Source organism: Pygocentrus nattereri, chromosome 2, assembly GCF_015220715.1.
Source record: "Pygocentrus nattereri isolate fPygNat1 chromosome 2, fPygNat1.pri, whole genome shotgun sequence".
Taxonomy (NCBI): domain Eukaryota; kingdom Metazoa; phylum Chordata; class Actinopteri; order Characiformes; family Serrasalmidae; genus Pygocentrus; species Pygocentrus nattereri.
The window spans coordinates 18,811,500-18,828,354 of record NC_051212.1 but is presented as its reverse complement, the minus strand read 5'-3'; the positions used below and the strand labels follow the sequence as shown (position 1 = coordinate 18,828,354).

General features: G+C 39.2%; 1 protein-coding gene across 1 annotated transcript in view; it reads left to right on the top strand.

Moving 5' to 3' along the window:
* dnah2 (dynein, axonemal, heavy chain 2) overlaps window positions 1–16,855 on the top strand; it is a 220,040-nt gene that overhangs the window by 148,304 nt on the left and 54,881 nt on the right. Inside the window, exons 44-55 of the mRNA XM_037533256.1 lie at window positions 2,530–2,666; window positions 3,568–3,705; window positions 3,871–4,029; window positions 4,355–4,507; window positions 5,975–6,066; window positions 10,652–10,850; window positions 12,213–12,437; window positions 13,489–13,593; window positions 15,358–15,546; window positions 15,781–15,866; window positions 15,944–16,074; window positions 16,642–16,791. Coding sequence (XP_037389153.1) covers window positions 2,530–2,666; window positions 3,568–3,705; window positions 3,871–4,029; window positions 4,355–4,507; window positions 5,975–6,066; window positions 10,652–10,850; window positions 12,213–12,437; window positions 13,489–13,593; window positions 15,358–15,546; window positions 15,781–15,866; window positions 15,944–16,074; window positions 16,642–16,791 — 1,764 coding nt within the window. The remainder of the gene's footprint in view (window positions 1–2,529; window positions 2,667–3,567; window positions 3,706–3,870; window positions 4,030–4,354; window positions 4,508–5,974; window positions 6,067–10,651; window positions 10,851–12,212; window positions 12,438–13,488; window positions 13,594–15,357; window positions 15,547–15,780; window positions 15,867–15,943; window positions 16,075–16,641; window positions 16,792–16,855) is intronic.

Sequence of the window (16,855 nt, the reverse complement as noted above, 5' to 3'; positions counted from 1 at the left end):
GTGTGTATGCGGTGTGTGTGTGTGTGTGTGTGTGTGTGGCATATGCCTGTGTGTCATCAGCTCTTGCGATATGTTGCGCTGAGGGTGACACATGCGCGTGGGCTGAGCGGTGCTTACTGACACACTGCTGGTGAACATTCTGTTCTCCCTAAAGCTCAACCTCACAGCGGAATTAGACGCACACAAAAGAACAGCAGGTCACAGCCTGGCTAAGTGCCGTTCTCTCTTTGCCTTCTCAGAGCCCAGAATGCGTCCCTCGACGCTTCTCTTTTTACTTCAAATCAACATGACTCTGTCAGCTCCACTAATTGTGCTTTCCTCTTTATGGTTCTTTACAGCTGCTATCAAATCACACTATCATCAGGTCCTTTTTCCACTTGTTTCTTTTTTTGCAGTTTGTTTTGAAGGCCGGACAGGGTCAGTGTGTTGATTGGATTAAACGTCACTTTTGGCACTTTCTTGTGTGCTGTTTTTTTTTTTTTTTGCCAGCACGTTGCTCACTCTTTTTCTCCCCAGAATCATCTTCTGTCCTGCTGTGAGCAGAATTGTAGGCCAAATTTTCTCCCCCTCTCTCTCTCACACTCTCTGTTGTAGAATGAAGAGACTGAGGTACTCAGGGAATGTATGTGTGTGTGTGTGTGTGTGTGTGTGTGTATCCCAGCTCTTGTGAGGCTGTCAGTGCCAAAGAGAGGCCCTTTTTCCTGTTTCCCGTGTTTCTCTCCCAGCAGCAGCAAACCAGCAACTGCTTATGAGCCGCCTGACTCACCTCTCTTTCTCTACCCCTCTCTTTCCTTCTCTCTCTCTCTCTTTTCCTCCCTTTATCCTAAGTTTACACATTTTCTTTCTCCCCCTCTCTACTTTTTCCTCCGTGTTTTCTCTTTCTCTCCTTCCCTCTGCATCTCTCCTTTTCTCTTTCCCTCTGTCCTTTTTTCTTCCAATTTTCTCTCTCTTTCTTTCCATCCCTCTACCTCTATCACTCTCTCTTGCTCCCTCTTACTCTGTCTCGCTGTCTCTATCTCTCTACTTCTTTGGCTGTCTCTCTCCAGTATCTCTCTCTTTCTCTCTCTTTCCTTCTCTCTCTTTCCACACATTCTCTCTTTTTATCCCTCTCCCTTTTTCTCTCATTCTCTCACTCTCTCTGCCTCTCTCATTTTCTTTTGTTCCCTCTCGTTCTCTTTCTCACATTCGTTCTACTTCTCTCATTTCTCTTGTGTTTCTCTGTTTCTCTTGACACCCCCTCGCTGTTGTCCTCCTTTTCCTTTTCCTTTCCTTTCTCTTTCCTCTGTTTCTCTCATTTCTCCACATTTTCTCTCTCTCTCTCTCTCTCTCTCTCTCTCTCTCTCTCTCTCTCTCTCTCACTGCTATTTCACTCTGTTTTTCCAGTTTCTCTGTGTTTGCTGTTTCTTTCTGTGTGCCTTATGTTGTGCATTACACTCTGTGGTCTCTCTTGTGATTCAGTTTCCTTCTTTTACTAGTGCTGGTCTATGCATCCTTTAAGCTCCTTTCTCTCTCAATACTTCTCTCTCTCTCTCTCTCTCTCTCTCTCACACACTGCCATAAGCCATAAACTTGTTATCCTCTCTACCTCACTCATGCCAGAGTTTGTGGTCAGCCCTAAGGCTGTGTCTCTGGGAGAACTCTTTGTCCACTTTAACCTGAGAAAAAAGGAGTGGAATGATGGCGTTGTGTCTGCCACTGTGTGCCGAGCCTGCACAGCTTACTATGCTAACATATGAAACGTGTTTACACCTGCCAATCACTAAGCCCAGCCACTCTCCGCCCTCCATACACATCTCTGTGCACTTTTGATTTCTTTTGCTCTTTTTTTACGTTTTGATCTGTTTTCACATTTCTTTTCTTTCAGGGGCAGTTACACTAAGTGACTTTTATAATTTTTTTCAAGGCTTTTGTACATGTCTTGTTACTGTGTGGGTTTGGTGTGATGGAATTTTGTGTTTGAATGGTGTAATCATGGATTGCAGTGGCTCCATATGTTTGGTATCTGTTGCTATTCATCTCTGTTTGTTTATTTCCCCTCCTCGCTGCTTGGAGAGGGAAGCTCACCCAGCAGAGAAATGACAGTTGCTTATGCTGTGTGTGACAGGTTTGATGTTATGTGCTTACCCAGTCACTCAGCCTGTGTGTGTAAGAGAATGAGAGAGAATGTGTGTGTGTATAAGAGAGACACACAGTGTATGTGTGTGTAAGACAGATGGCCTGTGCTGTGTTGTGGTTATTGTTGTGGGCTTAGTAAATGAGACACACATGGTCAGATGAAGGAAGAGAAAAAGATAAATGATCACTTACAGCCTTTGCTACAAAAGCCCATGAGTCCGTATGTGCTGGGAAAGAAATAGAAGGAGACAAGAAAACAGATAGAGAGTCAAAGATGGAAAAGCATGTTTGCAAATCTGTGTGTCTGTGCTTGTGGAAGAGAAAGGCAGCTGAATAAGTGAGGAAGCACACGCTTAAGTGCGTGTGTGCAAATGTTTGCTTTATAACCTGTGTCTCTCCTGTTGCTGAGCTCAGATGAGAAGCCAGACGAGAAATGGATTGTGTTTGATGGACCAGTGGATACTTTGTGGATTGAAAGCATGAACTCAGTGATGGACGACAATAAAGTCCTGACGCTTATCAACGGAGAAAGAATCGCCATGCCTGAACAGGTACAGCTGCCAGCCTGGGGAGCTTACAGATCTATACTCTGCACTGCCAAACAGTAACCACTAGCTCCATTGCCAACATGGCTTTCACCCAAAAAATTATCCCCATCTAAAATATCTGACCCCCCTTGAGTATCCAGACTCCAGGCCTCTGGAAGAATTGAGCCAGACCTAACCTTTCATAAATTTGTAACACAGTCATTTTGAATCATGTTGACCCAGAATCACACCTTCTTTAGACATTGCTGAAAAAGTTTTATGAAATGTTATCTTTGTACAACAATTTTGAGATGAGATATGCTTATTTAAATGTTAGTTTTACAAGCCAGACTTCTACACATTGTCAAATAGTCTGGTGCATTGCATTGCCTACAGTGCTTAAGAATGGCTACATTAACAGGAACGATCTGCAAAATGACCAGCCCACACTTTATTTTCAAAATGGGGTTACAGCAAAAATACACAGGGACATTCAGCTTGAAAGCATCAAAGAAACTCTTAAGTAACTTTTAAAAATGTGATGCTGTGTACTACAATTATTTTTTAACCCAGCAGTTATATCTATTCCTGTCTCTGAAAGGCTCACATCCATCACATGGAAGTGCATGCACATGGAAGTGTGGATAGCCATTCGGACTGCAGCTGACAAAATCCAGATTGTTGTGGCCAGCTTATTTTACTAGAGAAAAGATTTGATGACAGTTTGCCAATTAGCTCAAATATCAGAGGCTGAGACTAATTGTCACCAAACCTTATTTTTAAGAAAAAGGGTCCTAAAGTGATTTTTACAGACAGTTGACCTTTACTGAATAAATGAAAATTTATTCATGTAACATTGAAAGTTCACAAGATGGCTGAAAAACATGTTGATGGTGGTGTCCTTGTCCTTCATATGTGTGTGTAGGTGTCCTTATTGTTTGAGGTGGAGGATCTAGCTGTGGCCTCTCCAGCGACAGTGTCCCGCTGTGGGATGGTGTATAATGACTACTCAGACATGGGCTGGAAGCCATACGTTCAGTCTTGGATCGACAAGCGGCAGAAGGTTCCACACACTTCACAGGCTATTAAATGACTGATGCTACCATTAGTTCCCCCATTAGTTTGTCCTCTGAATGGATGAGTGATGGCTAGATGATTACTCTTCTTTTTCAACCTTTTCCTGTTTCTCTTGTTATATCTGTCATTCTCCCACTCTCTGTCCTCACAGATGGAGGTAGATCATCTAAAACGTCTGTTTGACAAATACATTGAGAAAACAATAAGCTTCAAGAGGGCTCACTGTAAGGAGCTGGTACCCATCACTGAGCTGAACGGAGTCGTCTCTCTCTGTAGACTGTATGATTCATTGGCCAGTCCTGAGAATGGGGTTAGTGCGTTGCACTAATATTACCTGCTTGCACTAGCTTATCAAGTAAACTACTCTCAGTATGCTTGTTTTATTAATAGACTTTGTTAATGAATTCTGAATGAGCCCTGTTGCATTGTTTTGCTTCTTTAGGATCAGCACTAATGAAAAGAAAAAGCATAATGAACCATGATGGAAATTATTAAACTGGATTAAAATTATTTATCTGGATGAGCATGGCAATCGTGTGACATTATTGCAGCACATACTGTCATCAAAACTCTGTCTGCATTTGAACCATGCTGGTTATTGTAAAGTACTGTGGATATCTCACTTTCTTTATTAGGTTAACCAAGCTGACAGTGAGAACTATGGCAGAATGGTAGAGCTTTGGTTCATCTTCAGCTTGATCTGGTCTGTCTGTGCATCAGTGGACGAGGATGGACGCAAGAAGTTTGACAACTTCTTACGAGAAATGGAGGGAACATTTCCTAACAAGGTGCTCGGGCAACCGCACAATCCAATGCAAACTTATACACAGCCATTTACTCACACACACACACACACACACAAGAAATAGACATTTCAGAAGAAAAGCACATGTACACATTTCTATATCTATATATGTATATGTGTATCTATTTTATAATCTTTTAATGGACAAATAGTTAGAGTAAAAAAAATAAATAAATGGGTGGAGAATCCTAAGTAGTGCAGTTGCTTCCAGACAGGTGTACTACAAGACTACTACAAATTAAGCCATTAAAATCTTACCATGCTATGTGGCATGTACAAAAATCCTGAACAGGTCCAGTGAACCTCAATTTTGGATCAAGATGGCAAAAGGAAAAGATCCAAGTGACTTCAAAAGAGGGTTCATTATTGGTGCACAGATGGCACAACATTCCGTTTCAAAGGTTCACCTGGCTAGTGTTTCAGTAGTAATAGTGATTAAAGTGAAATCTATGGACAAGACAACAGCAAATCAGGTTGGAAATTGTGGTTGAAAGCACACATTCAATGAGTGTGATGCATTAGTACAATGTGTAAGAAAGTACAGAACGAGCATTGACTGAGAATGTCAGGATGTTATCAGAGTGTGTCAGCAAGAGCTGCCCATCCTCAGCTACATAGAAAAGGGCAGTATAGTAGGGTTGCAATGCATAAAACTTTCTTTACAAAGACAAATGCACATTTAACAGTTCACTGGTGCAAAAGCCATAGGCACTGGTGTACAAAGATATGAGAAAAGTGTTACGTTTAGAAGAGCCATTCTTCACTGTATTCTCTCCAGGTGGACGAGTGCATGTGTGGTGTGCTGCCTCTATACTACTGTACAAAATGACAGCCCTTTATTCAGTTAGTTTTCAGTCAAAAAGGCCATTACATACAAGCATCAGGAGACATTTCTGAGGAGATTAGGTATATCATGAAACAGTTCTATAACAAAGGGAACAGCTTTCATCTTTGAGAGATGGAAAAAAAAATGAAGCTCAGCTCTTGCTTCCAATCTGAAAAAATCCACTTCTTTCTGTCTGTCTTTCTCTTATGAAAAGACAGCTCAATCCTACGAGTTTGAAAGGAAATTAGCTTCAGCCACATTGAATGTGTTTGGGATTACTTGGGTTGTGAGAAGCATGCAACCAACTTCTAAGACCGGACTTAGGAGGTGTGGAAAGATATCCCTGCAGATTTCTTTCAAAATGTGTACATAATAATAAGTTTGTTATATTTATTTGTTGATGTTTGTTTGTAATTTTCTGTGCATTATATAATTTCAGCTTTTTCTGAAACCAAAAAGTCAATGTCTTAATGGTCATTGGACTGAAGATTTGGTTGATACAGATCTGAAGGCCACACTTAATTTACGCAGTCAATACAGATTTTTCACTGTATTGTATGTATACCAAGTCCTGCAATTCCTGCAGCAATCACATTTTATCTTTTGTGTAATATGGCTTATCAGGACACCATTTATGAATACTACGTGGACATCAAGAACAAAACCTGGGCATCATTCGAGGACAAGCTGCCCAAGGGCTGGCGCTATGCCTCCAAGTGAGTACTGTGTGTGTCGTTGTGTATATGTGTGTGTGCGCTGCCAACCACCCGCACACTCCCTTAGAGGCCTTTCAGCTTGGGACCTGGCCAGCCTTCTGCTCTATTCATATACTCTGTTTCATTATTTCTTATTCTTTATCACTCACTCTATCTTTATCTCTCTCTCTCTCTTTATGTCTCTTGCTCCCCCATTTTTCATGTCTTTCTGTCTCTTCCCCTTCATCGCCCTCTGTCCTTTTTGGCTCTTCACTCTCTGGCCAACTCTTTGTCCGCTGTCTGTTTTTTTTTTTTTTTTTTTTTTAAACTGAGTCTTTTTTTATCTCTCTACTCATTCTTGCTGTCTTATTATATCTTTCAATTTTCAGTCTTGCAATCTAGACTTTTTCACCTCCATTGCCCTGTTCTCCTTCAGTCCACTTTCTCAGAGACCCATTTTCTCATAGCACCATCTCTTCCGTTTTCGCCCCCACATTCTTACTGTCTTTCTCTCTTTCTTTCTTTCTTTTTCTGTCTCTCAACGCTCTGTACTTTCTCTCTCTCTCAACCCTCTGTATTTTTCCTGACTTTTCTTCACCTGCTCTTTTTTCACCCCTCTCTCTTGTCCCACTTGTCTACTCACTCTCCCTGTCTAATTCTTTGTTATTTTTGGATTCACATCTACTTGTTGCTCCACCCCACCCAAACGAAGTGCTCCATCCTCATGGTCGCATAAAGCACGGTATTCAAAAGTTTGGAATCATTGGGCCTCATTCACCAGACGTTCTTAAGAACAAATTTCTTCTTAAAATCCACACAAGTTCTATAAAGATTCTGACATTCTGCAGTGCTGCAGTTTAGTTCATCTGCCGTAGACATTTTCTTGGGTCCTTTCTCAAAAACACATTTAAGAAAAAGCTTAGGAAGATATTGGTGAATGAGGCTCAATGTTTAGTTATATAAAAAATGTTCGCTTGCAGGTCATGTTCATAAGGCTGCATGACAATTACATATGCCTTTTGTGACCACTGACATAAATCTACATTATACATTTATGGTAACACTTTATTTAGATGGTCCCCTGTAGATGCTTTGTAGATGCTCAGTTTGTCTTTATCTAACATTCAACTAAATATCCATTAAATTCAACTGAACTTGAAGCTGCATGTGAAAAATTCTGTTAAATCTAACCCCAACCCTAAACTTAATCCTAACCCTAAACTCAAGGCAAAACCTACACCTACTCCTAAACCTAACCCTAACTGAAATATTGTTGGTCAACTGGGTATCACCAGAACATGTGTAAATTATCTGTCTTGTATCTGTAGGGGAATCATCTATGGGGGACCATCCAAATAAAGTGTGACCACGTTTTCATACTGATGCTCCGTTATGGCAGAATTATGTATATTTCTCTGCCCCTTACATAAAGTTAGCATAATTTTTATTTTATTCTTAAAGATTTAAGAATATTTTTTTTGTGTATAATTTGCCCCCCCCTCCTTCTTTAACATTTGTTCTTCGAAGGTCAAGCAAGACCACCACAGTGCATGTATTATTTGGGTGGTAGATCACTCTCTGCGCTGCAGTGATACTGACGTGGTGGTTGCATGTTATTCTATGTTGCGCTGGTGTGAGTGGATCAGACACAGCACTGTGTCAGTGTCGTTGCAGTGGTGAGAATGATCTGTGGTGGCCATGTACAAATGAACTACAATATTTATTTTTATCTTTATGAATCACTGTAGCAATACCATGACACTGTACTGACCGATGTATGTACATTTCCTATGACCTTTGGCAAGTTTCATGTTGCTGTCTATAATGAATCCTAATGGTAATGTCAAAACACTGAAATGAGGTGTGCATGTTTCTTTGGCTCTAGAGTAAAATGAGCAAACACAATATTCAGTTCTTATTGAAAAACAACCCCAACAGAAGGATAGTTTCAGGCCATTTTGTGCCATATTTGATAATGACTAGGGTTACAAATTTTGTTAGGATTGAAATGTTCTGTTTAGTAGTTTAAGATTTGCATGTAAAAAGGAAACAGAAGACGAACTGTTAAATGGACACAGTGCCGCTAAAAAGTCAGCTGTCATTTTACCCCAGACAGTGTTATGACATAACTCAATGTCAGCATATAAACCTGTCACTTGGCACAGGTATTGTGTCAACTTGACATTGAAATAAAAAAAGCAGAATTTATGCATCTACTGCTCGTTGGAATAGGTCTTTATAAATGTTTATCTAGGTTTATGTCAGTACTCATGAAAAGCTTATGTAACTGTCATGTAACCTTATGAATGTTACCTATAGTAAAGTGTTACCAGATTGTCCTAATATGCTAGGCCTATGCTAGCAGGCCATTTCCCAACCTCTCTTTATCCTTTAGAATTAAGCAGGCTGTTTGGTAAACAGCCTCTGTTCTGATTGATTGTCATGTATTGTGCCTCATTTAAAAAGCAGTCCAGGCTGAAGCACTTACAACTGCTGAAGGCTGAATGGACGTATATATGTAAGTAAGTTGGATTTTGTGGCATCACAAGAACAATAAATTTCAAACAAGCTGTTTTTGCAGCTTAGTTTTCATATATGGACTGTATGGACTGTCGAGTGAATGATATGCTTTGAAACCTTAATAATGATTACATACTACATCAAATTATTTTACTTAACTAAATGGCCTTAACTTTTTTCTTTGATGTGGGCCCTTTAAGACATTCATTAAGACACTGATATGTGGACTTGGCTGTTTTGAGTTTTTGTCTTGTTGCATAGCCCAGTTACATTCCAGCCTCCGCTTACGAACATTCTACATTTGATTTTCTGGCTAAATTAATAGTTTCTTTTTTATTAATTAATTTACTTTTATAATTAACTAATTGACATGCAACCCCCTGAGGTAGGAAGGTCTCCTCACACCATCATACTACTGCTAACACACTTGAATGTCGGTATGATGTTTGTATTGTGAAATGCCCAAGGTAACGGGACTTATGTCATCCTAAATGTTCTACCTCAGACACATCTGTCCATAGGACATTATTCCAAAAGGATTAGGGGTTTCTTTGCCAAAGAGAGACAAACATTGATGTTTCTGTTGGTTGGCAGTGGTATCCGCCCTGCTACTGACCCATTAAGCCCTCTTTTACCTAGTCTTGTTCCTACTTTGGATGCTAACTTTAGCTGAGCCTAGAGATTCTTACATTTCCTTGGATGTTCTTCTGAGATCTTTTGTGATTTCCTGGATGAGTTGTCCCTGAGCCCTAGGGGAAATTGTGGCAAGCTGGCCACACCTAGAAAAAGTCACTGCTGTTCCTTCTCCATTTGTTGATAATGGCTTTCACAGTGGTTCGGTGGTCCCAAATTGTTAGAAATGCCCTTGTAGTCCTTACTACAGACTTATACATTTCAATTCGTTTTTTTCCTCTTCTCACATGACATCTTGACATCTTGTCTCTGATGCTACGGTTCAATATGAGTGCGGTCTAAATTTTTCGTACTTGGCATTAAAATATGTCTTGAATCCGTAAATGCATTTAAAAGTGTAACCACATTTGTGATCAATTCAGATATAGCTGTCCCCATCTCAAGGTAGTCTAGCATGCATTGCGAAGATCTGTGATTATGTGTTCATGCGATACTGCCAGCTTGGCTAGGTTAACATTCTACCATTAGATGTGCTTCATCAATGCTTTTCAACATTGTTCCTGCCCCTTTTGTTACATTTAGGGGTCTCCATGTGTTTACAAACATAGACTTGCAAAGGCAGAAGTTTCAAAGACATTTACTGCCTGTGATTGACTGTACATAGTACACAGACCGTACACAAACAAATACGTATTTGTATTTTAGCTGTGCTTTGGTTATAAATGCTAAGCAAAAAGTGCATAACTTGCTTTCTTGTCTTTCTTTGTAACTTAAATTGCCTGGAATGCTATGCACCATTATTATATAAAGCATTTAACACACTATAGGCTACACCTAGTCTGCACTGGCACCACACCAGCCTGATTTAAAAATGTAAGTGTTATCCAGGGAATTTACATGGGATCGATATCTGAATACAGAAGCTACATTTGAAAAGGGCAAGTTCAAACTTGCCTGTGTCTTGCTAAATGGTGACCACAATCAGATCATAGTGATTGGATGTTAATGTCAAGTGTAGATTCAACAGAGCTGGCAGTAATCAAGCCAGGCTGTGCTGAGTTGACTGAATTTCATTATCTCCTTAGATTTGCTTAATTGGTTGCTCGAGCAGCTAAGGAGGTAATTATTTTGTCATGTGAGTGATTTTGATGTTAAAACATTTAATAATTTAATTTAAAATATCTAAAATGTGTTTACTCAGGTTGCCTTTATCAAATATTACATTTTGTGAAAAGATCTTAAACCACTCACTGTGACAAATATGTAATAATATGGGTAATGAGAAAGGTGTTTGTACTTTTCATTACACTGTATGTTGAATACTACTGTATATAAAATAACAATTATTAATTTGTTGTAAAATCTATTATATGGAGTGGAGCTTCAATAAGAACTAGTCAGGTAGGGCTGATAATTGAAGCTATTTAATTTTACTTGTTCCTATCTCTTACAGTGCTCCGTTTTATAAGATCATGGTTCCTACTGTGGATACGGTGCGGTATAATTTCCTGGTGAAGTCTCTGGTCTGTGGCCAGTACCCAGTGTTACTGACCGGACCTGTGGGCACAGGGAAGACGTCTGTGGCTCAAAGTGTCCTACAGGGGCTGGACTCAGCCAAATGGACCATGCTCATCATCAATATGTCCTCTCAGGTATCAGCTGGCATTCGCTATATATTTCAGAACTCTGCCCTAAGATTGGCCTACCATTCACACTCATTCATCACTCACTCATCCTTTTATCTCCCAGTAAGTAACTGAATGTAGAATTACAGACTCTAATTACTAATTCTCTACTTACAGTTTAGCACTTTGAGTGTTCGGGAACAGTTGAGCTTAAAATTGCAGCATTTGCATTTATGGCATTGTCAGATTTTCTTATCCAGAGCAGCAAAGAATCAGAATCAGGCTTTGTTGGCCAATATATATATATAGCTCATAGTTACACAGTAACTGACCATTTAAAGCAAGACTTGTTCTACCATACTTGTACAGCAATACAGACATTTATACCTGAGCTCTGGCACACTTTTACACTAACACAGACATCCATACCTGAGTTCTAGCACACTTATAGGGTAACATAGACATTCATACCTGAGTTCGAACACACATACAATAGCACAAAAATCCATACCTGAGTTCAAGCACACTTATAGGATGACACGGACATCTATGCCTGAGTTCTACCAAACATACAGTAACACAGATATCCATGCCTGAGTTCTGCCACACATACAGTAACACAGAAATTTATACCTGAGTTCTGGAGGAAGCTGGGAAGACATTTTAGATGTGTCCAGAATGATGAACAGAGCTGTAGATAATTGTAAATTGGCTAGGAAATCTGATTAACATTATAAATGAATTTATAATAAAATGAATCAAGAATGCCTCATGTTTCAAAAGTAATGATGAAATCTTGAGGCAGATAGCTTATTGTAAAATAATGCACATAGATACAGTATATTATTATTTATTATTATTATATTATTATTATAAAATTCAATATTTAAATGTTGAATAGTACAACCAGAATATTCTTTGGTGTCCATAATATTTATCTATGTTATTGTAAATTAATGATGATTAATATACCAAGTAGCAAATATGCTAATTTGTGGCCTCAAGACCTACTATGTACCATGTATTCTTCCTGTCTGATGACAGCTTTGACCTGTGTCGTGTTGACTCAGAGATGGACCTGTAGTTTTGAAGAGTAGTGTATGTCAAATTGGACTGCTCCACACTCAATCACCTATTACCGCGCTCCACTCCAGGAGCTGCAATTAGCTGAGTCAGCTGCTGTTTTCAGCCTGAGCTGAAATGAACAGTACTTACTGCAGCCTGCATGCTCAAAGCACTCACTATCATCACTGCTGTCATCGTCAATATGAGCTATCATCATCCTTCATCATTATTATAAACCCTATGCTTATGCTTTGTTTCTCTGTTTTTTGTCTTGCTCCTTTTCCACTTTTTCCTGTTTTTTATCTTACGTCACTTACATCTTAGACCACCTCAAACAATGTGCAGGCGATTATAGAGTCTAGAGTGGAGAAGCGCACAAAAGGTGTGTATGTGCCGATTGGAGGGAAGAGCATGGTAACTTTTCTGGATGATCTGAACATGCCTGCCGTGGATGACTTTGGCTCTCAGCCTCCTCTAGAGCTACTTCGACTCTGGATTGATTATGGCTTCTGGTATGACCGGCAGAAGCAGACCCTGAAGTGTGTCAAGGTAAGAGGATATAGGCTGTGTCTTTGTTTGTATGTACTGTACATGTAACCATGCAGAAGTCAGAGAACACCCTTCATTCACTTACTTTTCTTTCAAGGCGGCCATTAAGTACAAGTTATTAATTATTCAGAGGAGGTTAGATGCAAAATAATCCTATTGCATAACGAAGCAGCAAGTCAAGGGAATGAGTGAAAAAACTGGATTTTCCAAAACTGGAGTTCAAAAAATGATATAAAAGATACAGAGAATATGAAACTCCAATGAAGAAAATCAAGCTTCACGCTTGTTTCAGATCTGAAGAACAATCCACAGCTATTGCTGTTTATCTTTCCATCGTGAAAAGACAACTCAATGCTATGGGTCTGAAAGGATGAGTAGCTGTCAAGAATCTGTTACGGAGCAAAGGTGCTGGTGTTTGTTCACAGATCAATTGACTATCCACCCAGTTCAGAACTCAACATTGCTGAATGTGTTTGCAATAACTGGAATCATGAGAAGCAGAAAATGCAACCAACTTTCTAGATTTTGTTGAGAATTGAAAGCAAGTCTCTTAAAAGGAACAGAAGTTGTAATAAAGAAAGAGGAGGTATATACTAAATACTGAAAAAATTATATATATTTGTTGATATGCATTTAGTTGTTGAGCCTTCTTGACTTTGAAAAGTGAAAAACCTACTTTATGTACTCAGTGGCTATTTTGATTGGGGAATTTAATAAATTAACAGTAGTCTCTGACTTTAGCACAGTACTGCACATCTAAAGAAAGAAAGGCAGTGCACATATGAAATGGGGCCTGACGACTGTGCGTGGCTATGAGTGTTATGCAGTATCATTGTTCATTTATTTGCCTCTAAAGCTGCACCTTTTGACAAAGAAATGACTGCAATGTATGTAGTTTGTTCATTCATTTGTTAATTACTTAGATGATTTTGATGCTGGAGTACAAGAAAAGCGTAATTTGGCTGAGAGCCTTACATATTTGGGTGGGAGATTATTTTTTATAAAATACATTTCCTGACTCCCTCTGCTGTCTTTTACCCTACTGTCTTAGGACATGTTTCTGCTTGCTTCCATGGGGCCTCCTGGTGGAGGGAGGACTTACATATCAGGTCGCCTGCAGAGCCGCTTCAATCTCATCAACATGACTTTCCCTACGGTGAGTGGGCCACAGTATGGAGCTTCATCCTGGGCCTCTGAGAAACCAACCATTCAATGTCTGTTCACAACACAAATAACTTGCTCTTGTTCATCCAAAAAACTATGCACATTTCACCCATTAATCCCAACAGAAAATGTATTAATATATGATATATGTATCGTGATTGAATCCTAGTGTCCTATTCTCAGCTGCTCCTTTGTTGATATCTTATGTTCTTCTCATTATCATTCTCCATGTCCCTTGCTCTGGCAGAATTACAATGAAGATGATGATAATGTTAAGAGTACAACACTGGAGGCTCTCTGATTTGGCAGAATGCGTAAAAAGCCTGCTGCCCTGCTGATTGCTGCTCAGTGCTGATTTTCCTCCTGTAATCTGCATGCTCTTTCAGTCTGCCCTAACCCCCCACTCCCACCCCAAACAACATATTCTGTTTCACACGTGTTTCCATCTACACATCTCCAGTTTGTCCCTCTGGCTTGCTGTGATCTGTTGCTATCATATAGTTTGTTTTTTCTATGTTACTCTTTTGCTTTCTTATGTCAGTTCTTTTGCTTTCTGTCTCTTATAGCTTTTTTTTTAATCTTTATGTACAGTCTTCTCATTTCTGTCCCTCTTTCACCTTCTCACCTCCCTCCATTACCAGTTTATTAGGTGTTGCCTTGAACCTACACCTATTGGCCTTTTCTATCAGGTACACAAACTATATACAGCATGTGCATTTTGTAGGTTTACAATTCAAGGATTTCATTCCAAAATACATTATAGACCACTTTCAAGAAATATATTTTTGTCATAATAGTCATTGATTGGAGTGGGCTTTGCACATACAAAAAATATCAGTGTTTTAGTATGATTAATACCACCTTTATCACCTTTATTACAGAAATAAAAATATGTTTTCCTTTAAATGTCAGTTGCTTTTTATGTTCAGAAGCTCATTATATCCAAAATTGTTATAAATGGATATACAGCATTTTGGAATAAAACTCCTCAATTACTTACTGAAGCCCATATGTTTCTATGCATAATTTATCAGCCACCCTCTACTCTGTCTGTTGATGGAAAGGTACCATATTTAGGCGACTCCTAACCAGCAACGGTGTCAAATAGCTCAACACAGCAATGACAGTGGTGTAGTAGAGGTGTTTACACATTTACATTTATACATTTGGCTGATGCACTTATCCAGATTCATCCAATTTAATCAATACAGCTTGCTGTGTTAGTATGTATGCTCTTCCTCAAAGTAAAGATGCTGAGGTTTCAAAACACTGTCACCAGCCAAAAATATCCAGCTATGGGAGGCAAATGCAGCCAAAAAAGAAATTAAAATAAAAATAAAGTGTAAAAGTTCTTTTTGCCATTTCTTTTTCCAAACATCTGTGCAAATATCTGTGCCAAAATTGAAAATAAAATGAAGTGCAATTTTGTGACATCAGTCAAATGACATGAGTCATTTGTGACAAGAATAAAAATACACTTAGAACAATTATTTGTCAATTCATTTTAGTCATAGCTGAGGGTAGACGACAAGTTCTTTGGCAAAAAATAGAGTCAGTAATTATATGCACGTATGTGGTAGTTGTACCTGATAAAATGCCCAATAAGTGTAGATACAAGTTTGCAGTATTCATTTTCTTTTTTTTATAGTTACTCTGTTTTCTCTGGTAACCTTATTTTTTTTATTTTATGCCCCCCCATCCATCCCCCCATCACGCCCCCCCCCAAACCCTGCCACCACAACCGCCTTTTCTGTAGGAGTCTCAGATTAAGCGTATCTATGGTACAATGATAAACCAGAAGCTTCAGGAATTTGAGGAGGAGGTGAAGCCCATAGGAAGTGTTCTGACACAAGCCACGCTGGAGCTGTACTATGCCATCACCACCCGCTTTTTGCCCACTCCTGCCAAAATACACTACCTATTCAACCTCAGAGACATCTCTAAGGTGAAGTACTCACACTCTACACACACGCTCATATATATATACACACTCACATCTCATTACTATTTCATATAACCGAAATAGCTTTAAAAATTTTGAGCCTATTCCTGTGAGCCCTTTATGGTCACTTTGGTTAATCAGGTTTCACCTCTGATCAAGATATATCGTGGTCCTGTGGTCTACTCCTGTGAAACCCTTTGTATCATTCTCATTTTTTATTTCTCCCTCCTTCTGCAGGTGTTCCAAGGCCTGCTACGATCTCACAGGGACTTCCATGACACCAAACAGAGCATCACACGCCTTTGGATTCATGAGTGCTTCAGGTAGTTAGGTCAGAAAGACACACATACACACATACCATATTTGAACACTAGGCTGACTTCTGTTTGTGTATGTGAAGGGTGTTCTCAGACCGGCTGGTGGACCACGCTGATATGGAGGCATTTGTAGCACTGTTAGCTGAGAAACTGGGCTCTGTGTTTGATCTCACCTACCATAGCATCTGTCCCAACAAACAGCCTCCTATATTTGGTATGCATTTACTCTACTTAGGAGAGCAATGCATGAATGAATGTTTTCATCATTTTTATATTTCTTGAGTGTATAGTACTGTGCAAAAGTCTTAGGGATCTGAGAAAATATGTAAAGCTAGTTATCTCTGTAGTAAGCATTTATTTCTTGAAAATAAAGAAATAAACAGCACATTTTGATGTATGATATGTTACCTTAACCATTTCCAAACTTCTCCTCGAGGAAGCCCTAACTGAGGACTGAGGAAACCTAACCTTACCTCAGTCCTTTCTAACGAACATGTTAATAAAGTTTTTAAAAACAAAAAAAGCTTTATTGCATTTATGTTTATTGTACATATTCTAATTTCATCTAGTGCTTTATAGAAAACATACTTACTGCTTAAGACTTTTACACAGTACTGTGTATGAAAGTTACTATTGTATCCACTGAGCAAACAAAAGTTATTTTAGATACAGCACCTGTTTTGTTATTATTATTATTTTATTTATATTTAAGTTTTTGAAATCTTTGACTGTGCAAAGGTAGTCTTAGTTCTGTTTTAGTTGTTTTTTCTTTTGTTTATAGGGGACTTCCTGAAGGAGCCACATGTCTATGAGGACTTGCTGGACTTCAAGACTCTGAAAGGCTTTATGGAGTCTCAGTTGGAGGACTACAATCTCACACCTGGAGTTGTCCCCATGAGCCTGGTGCTCTTCAGAGATGCTATTGAGCATGGTCAGCTCACAGCTGCGTTACAATTCCCATTAGCCAGCACACAGTGGCAGAGATATCCCACAGT